The 21326-nt window shown below is 35.7% G+C and overlaps 1 protein-coding gene across 1 annotated transcript in view; it reads right to left on the bottom strand.

The window, feature by feature from the left end:
* The window catches only part of LOC100890444 (ZP domain-containing protein-like), a 29272-nt gene extending 15661 nt beyond the window's left edge, over positions 1–13611 (bottom strand). The window contains exons 1-4 of the mRNA XM_030998179.1: positions 13367–13611; positions 8784–8920; positions 7888–8000; positions 7367–7524 (exon numbers count right to left, since the gene is read on the bottom strand). Of these exons, the coding sequence (XP_030854039.1) occupies positions 7367–7524; positions 7888–8000; positions 8784–8920; positions 13367–13439 (481 nt within the window). The 5' untranslated portion in view covers positions 13440–13611. The remainder of the gene's footprint in view (positions 1–7366; positions 7525–7887; positions 8001–8783; positions 8921–13366) is intronic.
* Positions 13612–21326: the final 7715 nt, after the last annotated feature.

Here is a 21326-nt window from a genome sequence, read left to right as displayed (position 1 = left end):
TAACTTTGATTTACTTAGTTACGCCCTTCATTCGGATACCAATGCATTTATCGATAAAATGTACTCCTCTTTTCTCCCACTTATCACGAAACCAACCCGTTTAACAACTAACTCATCTACTTGTATTGATAATATCTTTACGAATGTTTTGAATAAGCCAATCCTGCCTGGTATTTTGTATTCAGATGTGTCTGATCACTTTCCCATCTTTCAAGTAACGAACTCTTTACCACCAAATCACCACACCCACTTGAATAGGAACAATGCGAGTCAAGTTAAACACCGAATAAACTTAAACTCATTGTGTGAAGATTTAGCATTGTATGATTGGTCCTTGGTAACATCCAAAACCAATGTCAACGAAGCTTACGATACCTTTATTCAAGATTTTAAAAAGATGATTTCAAAGCATTCGAAAACAATACCTGGTAAGGATAGACGTAGATCATCAAAAAACCATGGATTACGAAAGGCATTCTTAAATCCATTGGTAGAAAGGAACGCTTGTATAAGCGGTATTTAAAACTGAAAAACCCCTCCGTGAAGAAAAAGTATACATCTTTCAGAAATAGGCTTACTCACATTATACGTGTCTCTAAAAAGAACTACTTTGCTGAAAATCTTGAATCAAATCGCCACGATTTAAAGAATACTTGGAAAACTCTGAACAACCTGCTTGGTAAAGATAGTAAATCGAAATTACCCTTATTCATTCGTAGAGATGGTGTAACGCTTACTGAACCAAAAGCAATTGCAAATGCATTTAACTCGTTTTTCGTTAATGCTGGTTGTTTTGATGATCCCCAGACCCCAGATGCTTTCGTGACTATTTGAAAACCAGCGTAACACATTCTTTGTTTCTTTCACCAACAGATCGAAATGAGATCTTGAAGTTATCCTCCTCCTTGAAAAATAAACACTCATGTGGGGTGGATGATATGTCACCATACGTTATAAAGAAGTTAATTTCTTATATTGTTGAACCTTTAACCCATGTGTTTAATTCATCATTTATGTCTGGAACATTTCCTGAATCAATGAAAGTTTCAAAAGTCATACCTTTATTTAAAAAAGGTGATATACATGATTTATCGAACTATCGCCCAATATCATTGCTTTCGACTTTTTCCAAGATTTTAGAAAGACTAATGTACAATCGATTATTTACTTTCCTTCATAAGCATTCATTTATTTTTTCGGAACAGTTTGGGTTTCGAAAATGTTATTCAACAGAGTCAGTTTTACTTTTTGCATCCGAACTTTTGTACAAATTTTATGAAAAGAAAGAGATAGCTTTAGGAGTGTATGTATACCTTAGCAAGGCATTCGATTGTTTGGATCACAAAATCTTATTAAGAAAACTAAGTTTTTATGGAATTAGAGGCATTCCATTGGAATGGTTCCAAAGTTATCTGTCTAATAGAACAAAATATAATGAATCTGACTCTGAATTGCTATTAATGAAGCAAGGTGTTCCTCAAGGTAGTATCTTGGGCCCGTTATTATTATTGCTCTTCATAAATGACATTGTTGAGTCTTCAAGGAAATAACATTATGTACTGTATTGCCGATGACACAAACATCTTCTATTCTGGTAAAAATTTGAAAGACTTAATTTTCGAAGCCAATGTTGAACTTCAAAAGGTTGCTAGCTGGTTTTCAGCAAATAATCTAAAAATTAATCAGACCAAAACAAACTTCATGATATTTAACTTTGGCAAAAAGAATGATACTTTAATTGAAAATGTTAATCTAACAATAGATGGTAACTGTATTGACCAGGTATAATTTGCAAATTTTTTAGGAGTTGGCATTGACAACAAACTTACATGGGCAAAACACATTGAATTAATTTCCAGGAAGATTCGGTCCCAAGTCGGTGTAATGAATAAGCTCAAAAGTTTTCTACCATCCTCTACCATGCTTTCTCTATACTAAACCCTCATATATCCTTATATCAAACCTCAAAAGCGGGCTGTTCGGTTGTGCTGCAACGCTTCCTTCAGGGCGCACACCTCTTCATTATTTAAATCCTTAAATTTACTCAAACTTCCAGATATTCTTTCTCAACTGACTTTATTATATATGTACAAACTCCAAAATGATTTGCTACCAGTAACGTTTTATGACAGTTTTCATTTGAACTCGGATGTCCACTCCTTTAATACAAGAAGAAGAAAAAAGACTTCCGTCTACCAAAATTCACTTTCTCATTTTTGCAAAATAAATCAATTAGATATCAAGGTCCTCACAAATGGAACTCCATGTCAAGTTATTTAAAGGGTATTAAGAACCACAACGCATTTAAACTTAAACTGAAAAGAACAGTACTTGCCACTTATTGATATATTGAAATACATAATTGATTCATATATTTTGTTAGCATGTAACATTATTATTATTATTATTATTATTATTATTATTATTATTATTATTATAATTATTGTATTGTATCGTATTTCATCGTATTGTATTGTATAGTATATGTATGTTTTTATGTTTGGGGTTGCTTGTTTACAAGTTTTTAACTTATTTTAGCAATCCCGGTATTTATAATGATTTCATTTGTAATGATTTCATTTTGATGTTTTTAATCTTTTGCCGAATAAATGTGAATTTGAATTTGAAATTGTTTGTCAAAGAAATGTGTATGTTTAGATACAAGATTTAAGTCCAGCATTTATGCAAGTTTTTGTTATGGTATAAAATTGTTCATTACAAGTTAAATGCTCCTTGCATAAATATGGCAGCACAACTAATGTTTGATAATGTCCCTCAGTTGGACTCAGGGTATAAATTTGAAGATTGGACTGAGGTTCTTGAGTCATGGTTTATAGCTAATGATATCACAGCAGATGAAAAGAAGAAGGGTATATTCTTGTCAGGATTAGGAAGTATACACATGATGCACAGGTTTGAATGCGTCGGTAGGGATTGTGTGCACAAGGTACCTTTGAATGGTTTTAGACCAAATTTAAAGGTACCACGTGCACACAATTCCACCAACCCACGAATTAAATCTGTGCATCATCTGTTTTATAACATGGGGCTCTCAACATTGTCAAAAATACAACATTTTGTTATTTTACCTTTTACCGGATGCATGGCAAATTCATGCTTTCCGGTAGTACCGGACGCATGATTTTGCATAATTTGTCTGTTCTTAGTGCAATGGATTAAAACAAATGTAGAATGACTAAGGCCTAAACCTTAACAAAATAAAGTCGGGCCTCACTGACCTTAACATGAAACCTTAACAAAAGAAAGTTATTAAATCAATAAAACCTTATTTTGCAAGCTTTTTTGAGTTTTGGGAATGTGCAGTCTAAATTAGAAGAGGTCTGGATCTTGTCCAAATCAATTACAGATATTGAGACTGTCCATCATCCTTGGTCTAAAGAAATTTCATAGATACTTACATGAAAGGAAATTCACTATAGTCACAGATCACAAGCCCTTACTTGGCTAATTTGGAGACAAGCCAGCAAGCCCGATGGCCTCAGCAAGACTGTCGAGATCTGACACATGATCATGTCAACGTATGATTACACCCAGGCGCGTACGCAGGGGGTGGTTTTGGGGTTAAACCCCCCTCGAGTTTTTTTTATGTGTATGTTTTATGTATGTTTTTTTGGAAAACCCCCCCTTTTGATTTTAAAACCCCCCCTTGAAAAAAATCCTGCGTACGCCACTGATTACACCATTGTATACAAGGAAGGCAAGAGACACCAGAATGCCGATGGATTGTCCAGATTACTAATGCCTTCAACTGATGGAAGTAAATGGCCAAATGAGGACTTAGCAGAATTGAGTGATCTGCAGCCAGGAAGAGTCAACGTGTTGTTTGACATAGACTCTCGACCAGTTGATGCGAGTGAAGTGAAACAAAAAACTGACAAGGACCCAATATTGCAAAAGGTCAAACATAACGTTATGCAAGGATGTCAAACATAACGTTATGCAAGGATGTCAAACATAACGTTATGCAAGGATGGCCAAGTTCCAGGAATTTAGATGATGAAGTTCGCCCATTTGCTCGGAAGAAAACAGAGTTGACTATAGAAGATGATGTTCTTCTATGGGGACAAAGAGTTGTCATACCCCAGGATCCTGATATGCGTACCAGGATAGTAGATGAGCTTCACGCTACACATCCAGACATAGTCAAGATGAAAGCCCTAGCTCGATCTTTTGTTTGGTGGCCCGGAATAGACAGATGCTTAGAGCAGAAGGTTCGTACGTGTTTAGTGTGCCAGGAACATCAGAACAACCCTCAAGCAGCTCCTATTCATCCTTGGGAGTTCCCAGAGAGACCGTGGATGAGAATACACATCGATTACCCCTCAATTGAGAACCAAGATGTTCTGATAGTCGTAGATGCACATTGCAAATGGATATAAGCTGTTAGAGTTCCTAATGCAACCGCTTCTGCCACAGTAACTGCTATGAGACGCCTATTTGCTACACATGGGATTCCGGAAACGTTGGTTAGTGACAATGGAATTCAAGTCATCTCAGAAGAATTTACCAAATTTCTCACTGACAACAACATAGAACATATGTGCAAACTGCCCTCACCACCCATCAAGTAATGGCTTAGCAGAGAGAGATGTTCAGATAGTAAAGAGGTGTTAAGAAAACAAGTGGAAATAATTTGGAGATGCGAGAATCCAAAAATTCTTAATGACACACTGGATCACAACCCATGAAACCACCGGTACATGCCCAAGTATATTTGTAAAGCGCTATATAAAAATTAAATATTATTATTATTAAGTGAACTTCTGTACAAGAGAAGGATTGGGAGCAGATTAGATCAAGTCCGTCCAGAATTGACGAAGACTGTGAAACGAAAACAATCTGCCATGAGTCAGAGGTGAGACAAAAGGACCAAGATATACGTTAAAACATTCAAGACCATGTACTAGTAAAGAACTACACTTCCGGTCAAACATGGTTATATGGTCAAGTACCCGAGTTACTCAGTGAGTCAATGTATATTGTAAAATCATATCAGAGGTTACATTCCTGCTCAGCAAGTTGAAACTCCATCTCATGAACTTAATCCGGTTGAAGATGTTCCAAGGCCAAGCATTCAACACATTCCGGATAATGGAGTTCCTTCTGAGAATGTAATACCTTCCCCAGTTGAAACCTTGTCAGGCCCTAGACAAGAGTCGCATGAAAGTCATGATGTTACCCCTACAGTTTCAATCCCTAAAAGTGACACACAAGAAACTGCAAGAAGAGTTTCACAAAGAAACACAAAAAACACCTGCAAAATATGATGATTTTATTATTTATCAGTAGGTTAAAAGCACATTCCAGAAAAGCAATTCAGTTTTGGATTATATATTACTTTCACAGTTGTAACTCACATAATTTTATTAATGTTTATAATGCGTATACTATCAGAAATATGGTAAAACATAACAGACAGTCATCCGGTATAGAAGTGACTGATACAAAATAGGATGGTACAAATCTATTTCGTCCAAGAAATATTTTGCAAGATAGTTGTATTTATGCCAAGTGAAACTATTGTAGATCAAACTTTATTTTTGTGTGTGGGTTAAACATGTTTTCATACTTCGGTATTGCATTAGTCTGCAAAAGTGCAACAGGTATTGTTTATGTGTTACATAATTCAGGCAATGATCAAAAGGAAAAAAAAAAGTTTTTCCTTAGCGATGAAAGCTAATTTGGTGCATTCATCACAGGTGTTGATGTTTTAAAAAGTAACAGTATAAATTGTTCAACATTTTATCCGAAATACTACATGTATTTTCATGGAGAAAATGTCACTTATTTTGGTCTGTTCATTATTATGTCAGGAGAAGTTAGTTGATAAAGTTTGGATCCAATCAGTTTTTGTATTAAAGTACAAGGATTTTATTTAATTGTTTTGCCATGTAAAGTTATCATGCATAAAGTAATGCTGTTGACTACTTTCAAGGAGGAAAATTGTTGTTCCTTAGGTGTCAAACAACCTTCAAGTAAAACTTAGATTAGTTAATATAGGTTGATATACCAGTGGAAATTTTGTGTTGTGGTACTTACATGCATCAAAGCAATGTTGCTAGTTTATGTTATACATGGGATAGGATTTTTTGTAATAGAATCAAGTTGTGCGAGTACATTCCTGACATGCTAATGTCACATCTCTATGCAAACACTTTTTGAGAAAATTAGACCATATTGTTATATAGTCCTGCCCTAGTCTGCATGCCAGTTTGATACATGTATTTCGTTTTGATGTACCCATGTAATTCACTAAAAGGGGAAGGAATGTATGTATGACTTCTGAAAATAAGACTATGCATGTCTTGACTTGTCAGTTTATGTATACGCACGCATTGTACAGCGCGCAGTTTCCTTCGATGCCTTTATCGAATAAAGTCCATGCTACAACCATTTAGTGTAAAAGTTACGAATAAGTCTTTATTTGTCATAATATGGTCAAAGCAATTGCCTCCCATCCTGGCGACCCATATTTGATTCCCGGTAGTAATTTTTTTTGTTTTTTTGCTTTCGTTTTATATTTAATCTTATCGTTGATACTAAGCTGAAACTTGACATAAAGGTAAAACATGACGGGTGGAGCATTTAATGAAATAAGATGAAATTGTGAAAATGCATTCTTCATTATGTTGATAAGGGTCAAAAGTGTATCTGCTTATTGTACAGGGTCAATGATCATATTGTCTCTCTATCTATCTTCCATATAGATCCATAATGATCAATGCTACACATGCAGTTGAAACTTGACATATGGATAGAACTTAATGATAGGAGCATTCTATAAGATATGTAATCTTAAAGATGAATTCTTCAATATGTTTATTTGAGGAAACGTATCACCTAATTCGTCTAAGTGACGAATTAAAGTCTAGTTTCATATTGGGTCATTGAAATGATTGTGGTTGTGAAACAAAACAAAAAAGGGATTAAGCAGATGGAGGATAGATTCTTGCAGAGATGTAAACTTGATTTACTTTCATATCATTTGGTGTACATGTCAAGACAACTTCAACTTAGGGATTATGTTACGTTATGTATTTCTTTGTATTTTAGCTTTGGCTTTTTGGGTCGCAAAATTTGAAAATTTGGCCGATCGATATTTCGTCTCTTTGGGGGGGGGGGGGGAGGAGGGTTAAGATCAGCTTTTCGGGTCACCTATTACCACAATTATTTTTTTTAATAAAAAAAATTTAATTAATTACAAAAAAACAAAAGGGGGGAGGGAGGTTTTCCTCCAAAACATACACATACAAAAGTTAAAGGTGGGGGGGGGGGGGGGGTTAAACCCCCAAATCCCCCCCCCCCTGCGTACGCGCCTGCATCTTACAATACAAATCACACCTACCCTGTGGCCTCTCACAGATGTATGGTCTTTGACCCGGACACGGGATATCATTCCACTTCCCATGATATTCAACGGAAGGGTGCGTGTACATGCAGGCGCAGTCTTCTATCCCAAGGGAATCGTTTGGTTCTGATGGAGCCCATGAAGACTCAGTTCTTCTATTATACCAAATGGTTGATTTGGAAACAATGAATATAAAAGATAATCATCGTTCAGTATCACAAGGCATTTCTTTCAACACATTTATCTCAATGGCAATATATTTTATACTGATTGCACAAAGTATCTGTAGAAGAACCATGCCATGAGGAAATGCATGAGAAATCTGACAGTAAGCCCAATTATTGTACCCCGGTATTGTACTCACTAATCCTTAAAGTGAAACCAAAAAAAAAAAAATTTCGATGAAGCTATAATTGCATGTAATATGACTATGAAATATGTGTTTGTCATTAATAAAAAAGAAAAAGAAAAAAGAAGTAGAAATTCGATAGAAAATAAGAAGAACAATTTGAAATCACCTTTCCAGAGTGTCATCTAGCCATACAAAATTGCCACCGTTTTCTCGTCTAAGTCCAAACAAATAGCAAGCGCTTGATGGGTTCGAAGTTGATATGATTTCTGCCAGGAAACTCTTGACAAGATACCGTGGGGAAAGAGGACAAAACAATGATAAACGGAGGGAACAAAGATTCTTTTTTCCCCTCTCGTCTGAAAATAATATCCTTAACGTTGTCAAAAGTCAGTAGGCCTACTTACGACATAGTTTGCCATTAATGGAAAGTTCCTGTTGAAAGAAGCGTTTTCACGAATAACATTTATATGACATCATCAAATGATATGCAACCAGGCGCGTACGCAGGGGGGGGGGGGGGGGTTAAACACCCCCTTTGTTGTTTTTATGTGTGTATTTTTTAACAAAAAAAAATTATGGCAATGGCTGACCTAAAAAAAGTGACCTAACCCCCCCCCCCCCCTACAGAGCAAAATATCAAATGTTCAAATTTCGAGACCAAAAAAAAAAAAGAAAAAATGTCCTCTTACCACCCCCACCCAACCCCCCTCCCTCCCCCGCTTATTCAGCGGCTGGCTGAGTCTTTGCGAAATTTTAGGCCCGATTTCAAAATGTTAACCCCCCCCCCCCCTGCGTAAATCCTGCGTACGCCACTTTATGCAACAATATGAACATGTTTTTGATATACGTTTTTCAAATGTAGGCTTAAAGCTTATAGCTCCAGTTTAAAAAACTATTATAAGCCGGGTTATATTATCATATTATGGTTTATATAACCTATGGCTAAAGAGAGTTCCCCAGTGCCGTGACCTGTTAAAATGATTATGTATGCTCCTTTTCAATGAAAATAAAATTGAATGATATAACTCATACAGGTGAAAGCGTAGGGTTATTTTCTCTTACATTAATTTCCTCTGATTTGATTATGGCCAGGTCACCGCCATTGCTCATGCAGTTTGCTCTTGCATCTTCAAAGGATCGTGCTTCTCCGTAGAACCGATATGACGATTGGCCGAAACGATGCCACGAAAAACGAGAATCTGGCGATGTAAATATGACACAGGTATAATTCAATTTTCTCATTTAAAAATAAAATAAAATATTACTTTGTATTATTGGGCTGTTTGTTAGGTTATACGTACGGTACGTATACGTATCACCTTTTGAATTCAAGATTTGTATTATTATTAGGTTATCATGACGTCATCCAAGCGCCAATTTGTGAAAATCAAATGAGAACGCATTTATGATGATATATAAATGCGTTCATAACTTAGCACCTTCTTACCTTCAGGTAGGCTTAATCAATCCTAATGATGTACATGAGCATCATACAAGGCAAATAGACAGTGGATGTTTACGTGTGCCTAGATTTCACACTAATTGTTATAAGTGTAGCCCAATTGTTTCTTCCATATTTGAATGGAATAAGCTAGATAATTCATTGAGAACGGCTTCCTCTGTCAATTCATTTAAGAGATTGTTTAAACAAAGTTGTAATTTGTGAATGGCTCAGCCGTACATACCTTACGTGCATGTTCTGTAATATTTACATGACTTATTCACATAATTGCGACTTAATTAATATTTTCCTATTGACATTACTGTTTACTAGGTTGATGATTATATTTATTTTGCAAACGAGTTTTATTTTTGTAACTGTTCTGTATAAATGTTATAAACGATGTAAATATGTTCATTCAGGGCCCCATGGAAGACCACTACTTGTTGGTGAATGGGCTACCCTGTCAAAATATTAGAAATAAATAAAAATAAATAAATACAATTATATCTTCATAACGGAAGGGCATTTCTCATTCATATTTATCATGATCAAAGTCGATATCCGTCCGGTCAATTTCCGATAAAAAAACGCGAGCGTATGGCCCACGTCCATGTGTAAACGCACGCGAAAAAAATTAAATGTCGTCTCAAATTCATTTTTACGATTAAGGTCATTTTGAGCATATTTCAAAAGATCTCGTACACGCACATGCGCGCGCGTTTTCGTTCGTCATGTCTGTACACATCATAGAATCGACATTCCTTTTTCTTTCATTATATTTTCCATACTTTTCCGAACAATTTATACCATGTTTTTATCTTTATGACCATTAATAACGAAATGAGTGTCCGTTCAAGATAAATGTCCGTCTGCGCGAGCTCTTATAATACATATCATATATGGTCAAAAAATGCCTATAAAAAGTCCATTATAGCTCTTTGGTATGCTTGGGGACCGTCATTTTGAGTCGGAGATATGATGTCACGTCTCATTTTATCGTGGCATTATCATAATAGCCCTGGCACTCCATATACGAATTTGCATTATTATGACGTCAGCATATTTATGGGAAATTGAGTATACATGTATCTCTCTATATAGATGATTATCGTTTTACACTCAATTTGTAATATGTTGTAGCTAAGAACATTTTCTACAAATTCAACAGCCATCATTTATAATTTTGATGACGTCATCATAGTGAAAATTGCGATTAAATATTACATGTCAATATTATATTAATTACGTGTTATGCCTATGGAAGGTGAATTTCGTTAACATCATGAATCTACATGACATTGTCCTTTGAGCAGTATCTCGCTTATTCTTGCTCTTACTGGTTTCTCCAGAATTGTGGTATGTTATAGCTGAGACTACGGGTTATAGATACATGTTTTTTTTTTTATCTTGTTCAGATGTTATCATTATGTCGAAATTTAAAATTGAAAGTTGAATTACAAACTCTGTAGAACTTTGCAGAAATTATGAATATGTCACGTATGTCCCATCTGTGAAATTTAAACGTCAGCAGTGTCCTAGTATGCCTATTCAAATCATACAAGGAAACCCGTTTACTTTCTAGACTTTACTGTATATACTGTCAGACACTATTGAGTAAATTAATGACCTCTTTTTTTCTGGTAATAAATATACATAAATAAAATGAGCTTCAAAGGGAAGCCTTTACAGTCATGTACATGCGCATTTGTCTACATCAACCCATATCTTGTAATGGCCTAAAATGAACTGATTGAATCTCTACGCAGCACAATACAGTGCGTCCCAGAAAAAACGAAACCGAGAATTATTGATGTTTTATCTTAACTTAATCACAATAATAATTGATAAATGACACATATTTGGAAAGCTTAGATAATCGTCTTTCATTTGATGCAACCATGTACGACCATGCATTATGGCTCAAGGCATGGGCACACAGATTTTTTTCTGTTGGGGACCGAGAGGAAATTCAATGAATTATTGAAAATTTATTGCATTTTATTATTATAATTTTTTTTAAATTGTGGTAACTGCCCCCTACCCTAGCCCCGGCTGCGTACATTCATGGTTCAGTGGCCAAGCAATGGCCTCGAAACTGTGAGGCCCCATGATCAAAACCGTGTCGATATGCAATATTAGTGCCTTTTGTGGGGCATTAATCCCCATTACTGTCATTTATGACTTAAGGGCGTAGGTCCCAAAGTTGATAAGCATAGTAGCATACACATGCTTTAGCAGTCACGCAAAACAAACACTGGCAAATTATCATTCAATAAAATCTGAGAATGTATACTATTGTTTAGATCTATTAGGAATAAATCAGTGTCAAAATAATTCCATAAATTGGGGTAAAAAAAATATTCCAACTATATGAGCGATAGTGTAGATGTGAATGTTGTAATGACTAACAACCTTCTTTTATTATTCTTATTTGTTCATCGTCTCCAGACTCTATAATGCCATTAGAAAAATATTTGAGTCACAATGTAGAGTCACACTCACAGTGCAGATAAATTATTTTCAGTACCAGGTCTAATAATTTAAAGAAAACTGAATTTAAACCTGGGCTATTCTTTCTCTCTCTTTTGTCATTGCCTTCCTTTTCTCCCTTTTACTTCCTTTTCACCCCGGAGTATGATACAAACATTGAGAATATAATCACTTAAAAGGGTAAGCTTTAAGACAATAATTTATGACATGTTCTCTATTGTCATGATTGAGACAGAGCCTAGAGCTAACTAGCTCACTGGAGTGATTGCCTCGTCGAGATTAGTGATTTTTTCAAAAACACTAACTCGCACTAAATCTTGAAAAAATTGTGTCAAAGGGGATTTTAACACGATCGCAAAGAATTTTAAGAAATCAATTTAAAATGGCAATTGCAATAACCTATTACAGGGCTCCTCTTATTCTGGACCGCCCAGGAGGCTCTGTTTTTCAAAATCCTAAAAGGGTAGGGAGTAGAATCCACCCGGTCCCCTATCTTTTGATATCAACATTTGCATCAATGCCTTCGTCTTCCATTAGTCTATTTGCGCCAACGTTTACTGGTTAAAGCAGCTTATTGCCGGGAAACAGAGCCCCCTTTCCCACTGATAAACCTGCATACCAGAACTTCAGCTGTTGACTGTCTTATCTCTCGAAATTAAGGTGCGTGTATAAAAGCACGTATGTATAATATCAGATACATAATTTAAATCATTGATTAATTCAAACTAAATTTGCCCATTGTTTCAGACCTTTTAGCTTCCACGGAAATCACATCTGGTCTGTCAAGGAAAAAGTTTAAGAACCCCTACTCTACATGCATACGAGAACTTCCACTTTTGACTGTATTATCTCTTGAAATTAAGGTACGTGTAAAAGACACCTATGTTTAACATCACATACATCGTAAAAATCATAGATTAGGTCAAACTAAATTTGCCCATTGTTTCAGACCTTTTAGCTTCCACGGAAATCACATCTGGTCTGTCAAGGAAAAAGTTTGAGAACCCCTGCCTTACATGCATACCAGAATTTCCACTTTTGAAGTTGATATAACTCTTGAAACTAAGGTATGTGTAAAAAGACACGTATGTAAAATATAACATACATAATGTAAGAAGTTGATTAAGTAAACTAAATTTGCCCATTAATTCGGACCTCTTAGCTTTGATGGAAATCACATTTGGACTGCAAAGCAAACAAAATTGAGAACCACTGCACAAAAATCATGTCCGATTCACCCAATTCATCATTTCAAAAGTTCGAATATTTCAAAAGGTAGCGGACAATGCTAATGAAATACCATAAGGTTTTGCGATCGTGATTTTTTAAATTTTAAATGTTTCAACTCATGACCGAAATGTAAAACATTTTTTGAATTTGAATTTGCATCTGAAGTGAATTTAAGTTTTCATTTTAATATGAGTTTTGGTTTAAGTTTGAACTTGGAATATGAATTAAAATTTAAATCTAGATTATTTCACCTGTAAGATATCAATGGATAAGTAGGAAAAATACCATCAGTAGTAAATCATAATACAACTATAATACAAGCGAGGCAGTCATACAGGTTTTTACACATTTCATATTTCTCACAAGTTTGGATGATTATTATTTTGCATACTTTAATTTTAACGGACTAATATTTAAACAAAAAATGTGCAAGCCTGATACGTGATGCATCAACAATTGACAAACCAACATAATTTCTTACCTTGTACAGACGGAGCACTTTGTACAAGAAGATAAAAAAGAAAGGATAACACAAACCCTTTCAGATCGGCCATCCTTCAAACAGGACACCGGAATGGGTATGGGCATATAAACCTGACTGAATAATAACGACTTTAGTTTACTGCTGAACGTGGCACCCGTCTGCTGCCGACGAAAATGGTTCAATGAAGAAAGGAGGAAGTAGTTATGGCACTAAATTGCCTCTCCCATCAAGATGTTAAAAATAGCTATGACGCAAATACTTGAAATGTATGCTCGTATGTTGATTGAGACAGATTATTATGTATTATTACCCGTATCAGACATCTGAGCGGTGGTTTAACAAAATCATCATATGGCTCCGAATAGTCTCATTGGACAACACCCCTATCGTCAGAGTCCAGCAGTCTAACATGTTAGCCTATGGACTTTTAACAACAAACAAAATCGTTAAAAGCACATCCACCCCGACGTACGTTGACACTAGCTCTTTCATTGGAACCCTCATGTCCTATTGACTTTCGAAAGTTCACTCACCGTAATTTGATCAAAATAGGTCGCCAGCTCGTCATTGCCTATATAACACATGTGCAACGAGTCGAAGTTTGGACGCAATTTGCAACGCGATTGTAAGGTTATAGGTCAAGCACACGAAGGATAACAAGTACGAATTATCATAGATCAGTTCTGATCGGCTCATTATGTCCATTTAAGCCAACCCCCCACCGTATTTTTTTCCATTTAGTAAAGGCAAACATTTTGCCAAGTCAAGCCAAACATGAATATTCATGACACGCCATGGACTATTCGATTATTTACAGAGGGGTGCAATTGTGCACCACATCAAACTCCCCTACTTTCCGTCAAATAGTTCATTGTATTATGTAGTTCGGTAGGTTTATTTTACTAACTGTTTAATTATCAGATATCAATGATAGTTTAAAGATATGGAAATATCTAGGCGTCGTGGCGTGCGCCTGTAATCCAGCTAACAGTGGAAGTTACCAACTGATTCAGCCGAGGACGCAAGTTCGAAACTGAGTCACGTCTTTCGGATGTTGACGTTAAAAGTCGGTCCCCAGATGTAAATAATCATATCTAATTGATACACATTTGTAAAAACCCAAATACACACACACACACACACATACAATTGTATTTATGTTAAGCAAAGCAATCTCACTTGTTGACACACTCACAATTATCACACCACACACACGAACACTCTCACTTCCCCTCCCCAGCACACCATTTCCGCACACTCGGTTCACACGGTTCACACAGTTTACACATCATACCCAATGGCCCTGAAACATAGTGGAACATTCTAGTTTGGTACGACGTCGAACTAGCTACGTTTGTGCGGGCAATTGGTCCAGCGAAAATGAGACAACCGGAGCAATATGATTGGCTACTCGTGAACTCATGTTGGCAAATACATAAATGAACTCATGAACTCATGAACTCATGTTGGCTACAGCGAACTTTCTAAAGCTGGTTTTCTTGAAGTCGAATAAAGATCAAAACAACTCGTCGTCGCGGTTGAAATCGAATCTAAAGTCATGAAATTGAAAATAATAATTCTTTATGTTGTATAGCCCCCTCTCAAGGTCAAAATATAAATTAAGATATTAAAAAAATATTTCTTGACTAAAATCGACCGATTTTAGTCATTCACATCTGGAAATTATACCTCACAACTACATATTCAAACGGACGTAGGCGCTATTTGAAATTTATCAACATTTACCGGGAGCACCGATTAATATTTATATTCAATTTTTCTCGAAAGCAGAAGTGTTTTAGGGGCTAAATTTTCTAGTGCTAATAATACATCCACAGGGGCATCCAAATATATCAAAATTGTAAAGAATCACTATCCACCCAATTTTCAAAATTTCCCAAAATTTTGCATTACCTTTAAGTATGATATCAATTGCATATTCTCCAAATATATCTGTTAAACACACAAACAAATAAAAGTGCTTAGATGCCTCGTCCATAAACTGTACTATTTTTGGGGTTCTTCTACGTTTCATTTTCTTTCTTATTTTCTTTAATTTTAACTTGTAGGATCCAATAGCTCTCGCGAAGCAAGGAATTAAATCTGTGACAAGTTTCTGGCGTTAAACAGGTTCAAACATCGTCAAATTTATCACCATTTCATCGTAGCAAGCGACACAGAGAATATTTAATTCGTGTTCGATTCTTGCGCAGACGTTATCGTAAAAGGTTCTCTCGAATCCATCGGGATGTTGTAAAGACATGGGAGAATTGCATCGATTCTTACTGGTTGTGTCTTGGATATGAATGCATCTGTGACTTCTCTGCATTCTTGAAGTGGCCAAATGGTTCGTCTACATCAATCATTTGATGCCCACTTTCTGTTGAATTTGCAGGGGGGTCAGAGTACCAAAGTTTTCCTTATACGAGGAAAATAGAAAGAGATCTGGGATGTATTATCAATCGGGTCATTTAAGGGTTTCTCGAGGGGCTTGTGGAAATTTCAGATTTTTTTTGTCGAAGGGCAAGTTATTAAAAATATGAGATATAAAGGCAACTCAGGCAATCTAGGGACTGAAACGGTATAAGAAACATGGACGATCGTACCGATATTGAAGCCCTTCCCGTTCATATGGCAGAGATTTTATTTTTAACATTTTCTATTAAGGTAGGGAATTTATGAGAAAAAAATGTAAAAACACTGCATACTCGAGGATTTTTACTACCAATGGATTGCTTTGGCCTGAAAACAAATTTAAAAAAGAAGAAGACCTTCATCGGAAAGGAATGATAAAATGATAACACGACGAAGGCATCGATGTGTATATATCACTTTGCATTTAGTGCTTCAATGCTTAGATTGCATTTGGATTTTATACTGTTTTTATACTGTTTTTTTCTAACTAAAGCATATTAGTGAATTTGAATAATAAAGCAACTTATTTCAGCTAGCGCAAAGTGGATGATAGGTCGCCTAGATTCTAAGGGCAACAGCTCTATACAAGAAGCCATTAGTGAAAATGTATTGAGCAGCAAAAGCTAGACGGGATGATTTTATTCAAATTGCAGTAGGCAATTGAAAGCAGAAGAACTAAGTAAACTAGTTCAAAGAGACGAAGAATGTAAAGGTAGGTATAACACCAAAGGGTGGTAAGAAATGTTATGAAGTTTGGAAACATCCATATTTGAAAGAATCATGCAAACCTTTATATTGATAAGGTAGCCATACAACAAGTCAAAACTTTATTTTATTTAGGTTTTAACATAGATGTTGACATGAAATGGAAAAGTTATGTCGCAGAACATCGAAGTCAATCTTTAGGGATATTAGCGTCCTATTAGATTAAGAGAATTTATTCCGCGTAATAATATTATTGTTGTTGTCTTCTTGACATCTTATTGAAATAACATATTTGAATTGTTAGGATTACTACAAATTCCGATTTCCTGAGTTATTCCACGCCTCTCTTTAAGAAACTTAATGTCGTCTACGTGCATAACTTCAATAACTATAATTTAAGTATTTTTACATGTTTTTGTATGATGATAAACTCTTACCCAAAGTATTCAACTAATTGCATAATTATAATAATGGAGGGAGATTTGAATATCGAGTTGATTATGGTTGTACATACATATCTAGATCTTTAATAACATGCAAGGGGCCCATTTTTTAAAGAATAATATACCTCAACACATCAAGAACACTAATTCTTTAAACTCTTTCAAACGTACATTTAAAGAGTATTTATTGCTAAATGTATTGAATATTTAGATATACAAATATTAAGTTATAACAAGTTTGAATATGGTCTTTAATTAAGAATTCTCTATGCTATATGTTTTCAATATTGTATATTTTCTGCCCTTATGATGCATATTTTGTTTTTGTATTAATGGGATCATGTTTACAAGTTATACTAAACTTGTAATGATCAAATCGCATTTATTTTAATTAAATATTGTCTTCTTTGTATATTTGCTTGTACCATATTATTGCTGTTACGTATATTTTGTCATGCTTTATACACGATTCTAAGATGGAGATATGGAAATAAATAAAATGTAACATTCTAAAGAGTTCCACGTTTTATCGACTTATTAAATCGTGATAAATCTCATAGACGTTGCTAGAGAGGGAGGGATAAGTGACATCCCAAGTCTATGATTTCTTTAGCAAATTTGTGTTTTCGAGAATACTTTCATGCCTCCGCAACCACAGAAAGTGCCAGAGGCATTATGTTTTCGGGTTGTCCGTCCGTCCATCCTTCCTGCTTTTCGTTACCGCGATAATCCGAGAGCCATTGAGCGGATTTAAACTTAGCTTGGATGAAGAGTGTATGAGCATGCAAGAATGAACTGATAGATTTAAGAAGAAATCAATGGTCACCAGGTCATAACCATGTTTGAAATTACCAGAAAATAACTCGTTCCCTAGATAACTTGAAAAGCATTCAAGCGATTCAAACCAAACTTGGATGAATTGTGTATGAGTATGCAAGGATGAATTTATTCGAATTTCGGATGTAAAAGGTCAAAGGTGTCAGGCTCTTACAAGTCTTTAAAATGCCAGGGAAAGGAAAACATGCATTCAATACAAAGGAAAACGGGCACCTATCAGATTAAAATAGAGGAACTTATCAGAATTAAAAAGGAGCACTTATTAGAAAGAAAAAGGAGCATTTATGTGAAGTAAAAAGGGTCACTCATTAGAGGTGAAAAGAATCACTTATGGAAAGGAGGAGGGGGCACTTATTATAAAGAGAAAGGGGCACTTATCTGTAGTAGAAAGGGGCACTTCCTCACATAAATAAGATTTTGGGGTACTCGAAAAAGTGGAGGGAGAGCTGCCAGTACATTCACAACACAACCTCCCTTACTTAAATACTGTTATACTCGCCTATACAGTGCGTCCCAGAAAAAAACGAAACCGAGAATTAAGAGTTAAGTCTTTTGTCAATTTTGCTTGTTGCTACGGCAGGCGGCCAGTGAAAACGAACTTTTAAAATCAAATTATGGAAATGCAAGCATCACTTTAAATATACAGAACTCTGTTATTCCTTGCTCATTTTTTCTGATTTAGGTGTCATATGAAAGGGTAAAAACTGACTTTTTAGAAATGAGCTTTTCTCTTTAAAATTCAGATACCGTCCGCCAAATGACTTTTTGGTTTCCTCTCTTCAAATTGATTTTAATCACTCATGCGTGAAATATGCATCATATAAGTTGCATTAAATGAAAGAGGAGGATCTAAGCTTGACAAATATGTGTCATTTATTCATTATATCTGCAAGAATCTTCAGCAGTGAAGGAGGCAGATTATTTTGAAGAAGAAGAAGAAGTTATGATAAAACATCGATAATTCTCGGTTTCGTTTTTTCTGAGACTCACTGTATAGGAACTTCTATTTATGTGGCTATTTACTTTTGACTCCGATCGTCGCTTTCTGCTCTTCCTTCTTTCTTTTCCCCCTTTTCGGATTAGGTACAACAGTCCCCTCAACTCTAAAGTTTCTTGCATTCTTTTCTCTGAAACTACTTTTGGGTACAGCAGGTCCAGTAGACTGCGTTTACAACGTGCATAAGGGTTATGCACACTGTACCACCATTTAACGTCTTATCCCAGGGACTGGGTGTTTCCAACTGAATTCACAACGTCATAGGAAACTATTAATAATAAAATTCAAAAAACGTCCAACAAGCAACTTAAAAACAAAACTATCTCGCGATATCTCATTACCGTTAACGAGGCGGGATTCGTGTAAACGTAACGTCAATATCCGGCGCGTTTAACTAGGCTAGGTCAAGACAATGTAACATTATTTTCCATTTTCATCAATATTTTGATCATATTCACAATCGAGGTGACAACACTTGTATTAGTTACACTCCTCTGAGGTAACCTTACACCATTGTTTATATAGAAAAGGGTACTTTTAACTAGGCTTGTTAGGCTTTCATGATTATAAATCGAAAGTCCGGGTTGTTAAAGGATAATTCAATCTTTTTAATGAGTTTACTGGTATGCCGAAAGTAGAAAAATAAGAGTAACTGAATGGCAACAATTTCAAATAAATCGGACTTAATGCTAGAGAATTAGTGAATTCTTGAAATATAAGATCACTAAACCTATGTAAATTTCAAATTGGGAAGTTGATCAGTGGATAAAAACAAAAAAACTTACGATATCTTTTCAATTAATGTTGATTTTTTTTTCCTTTTTTTCTTTTTGAAAAGCCATCCTTTCTATATAACGGAATCAGAGAGCTATGGAAATTGATATAGAATGAGTTTTGAAACTTTTTTCACTTGCGTTGTTGGAAAAACGTACGTTTGGCAAGAATTAAATATATTGCCAAATAATTTTTGAAAGGAGTTCTTCCAGGAAAAAATAAAATAAAATTGTTTTGGATATACAGGCATATCGGACATTTTCGTAAGGGGGTGGGGAGGTAGATACCTTACCTGAATATCAACTTTCCAGTTTCAAATGTTACGAGTGAGCAAAGCGAGGGACAAAATTATAACAATTTTATAGTGATATCATAAAACGAACGAAAGCTGAATGAAATACAGACAAAATGAAATAGCTTGCAGCTAATCTTTTGTTAATATCGCAGAATTTAAATATTTTGTTCAATTAATTGCTTCACTGTGGGATACAAAGTGCCACTCTGGATTATTTTCAGAATTAAACAATATCTGAACTTATGATTTTGTGTGCGTGGGCATTGTATGTAATGCGCTTGTTAACGTGTGTGTGTGAGAGGTTTGACTCGTGGGTGCGTGTGTGTAATTGTTGTTTTACAATCATGTATCGATCAGAATGATGTGACATATCAATAACCCAAACTTTTGCATGACCCCACACTTCGAATTGATTTTACCCGTGCAAACGACCTGGATTATTTTGTCACGTTAATCCTAGTATGCGGAAGTCTACCGGAACTTATTTGATAGGGAGCTTGATAGCAATATAGATCAGGATATGGTTTACATTACAAGTGTTTATTAAGGACTGAAATATGACTGTCAATGCAATAATATACCGCCCGCGGATTGACAAAATGATCGTGTTTCAACATGCCGGAGGGGCGTTTAGATCCTTGATATCTCAACATCCCTCTTCACTGTTTAAAAAAAAAAAAAAAAATAATAATAATAATAATGGAGAAATGCCAGATCATATAAGATCCTTGATACCGCAACATCCCTCTTCACAGTTAACAAATAATAATGATAATGGAAAAATGCAAGATCAAATCAGATTGTTATTGAAATAAATCCTGGTGTGATAGGACTATCATTGAACCCCCTATAAATCACGACCGCATTAAGCCTAACGCATTTATTCCATACCTAACACTCCTCTCCGTTTTTATACTATCTTTTCCTTAGTTGTTATGGGCTTTCATCGAAAGGGTGCGGTGCGGTGCGGCGCGGTGTGGTGTGCTCAACGCACCGATTCGATGAAAGAGGGGGGGGGGGGGGGGGCTTTTCTCGAAAGGGTGCGTTGAGAGCGGAGTACCGTTTTAACACACCCTTTCGATAAAAGCGGGGGGCTTTCTCGAAAGGGTGCGTCGACTAGTCTTTCGCATCAGTCGTTTAAAATGAGGATCTGGGACAGAAGGTAATAGAGTTGCTAATTTAAGTATATCGATAATTTATTAAATAAAATGGAATGGTCTTGATTACAGAGTGGTCTCTTTCGTTATTATTATGTTGATGGGGGAGACAGAGAGAAGGAAAAAAGGGAAAGGGAAAGGGAAGATAAAAGGAAAGAAAGAAGAATAAGAAGAAAAGAGGGAAACGGGGGGGGGGGCGAAGGGCTCTTGCCTCCTCCTCATCCCCCCCTCCCCCGCCAAAAAATAAATAAGAGAGAGAGAGAAGACAAAGGGAAAAGGAAAGAAAATATAAAAGGAAAGAAAGAAGAGGAAGAAGAATAAGAAGAAAAGAGGG

The sequence above is a fragment of the Strongylocentrotus purpuratus genome, unplaced genomic scaffold (assembly GCF_000002235.5).
Source record: "Strongylocentrotus purpuratus isolate Spur 01 unplaced genomic scaffold, Spur_5.0 spur5_scaffold_4, whole genome shotgun sequence".
Classification (NCBI taxonomy): domain Eukaryota; kingdom Metazoa; phylum Echinodermata; class Echinoidea; order Camarodonta; family Strongylocentrotidae; genus Strongylocentrotus; species Strongylocentrotus purpuratus.
The sequence above is the reverse complement of the archived record's forward strand: the minus strand, read 5'-3'. Positions and strand labels throughout refer to the sequence as shown.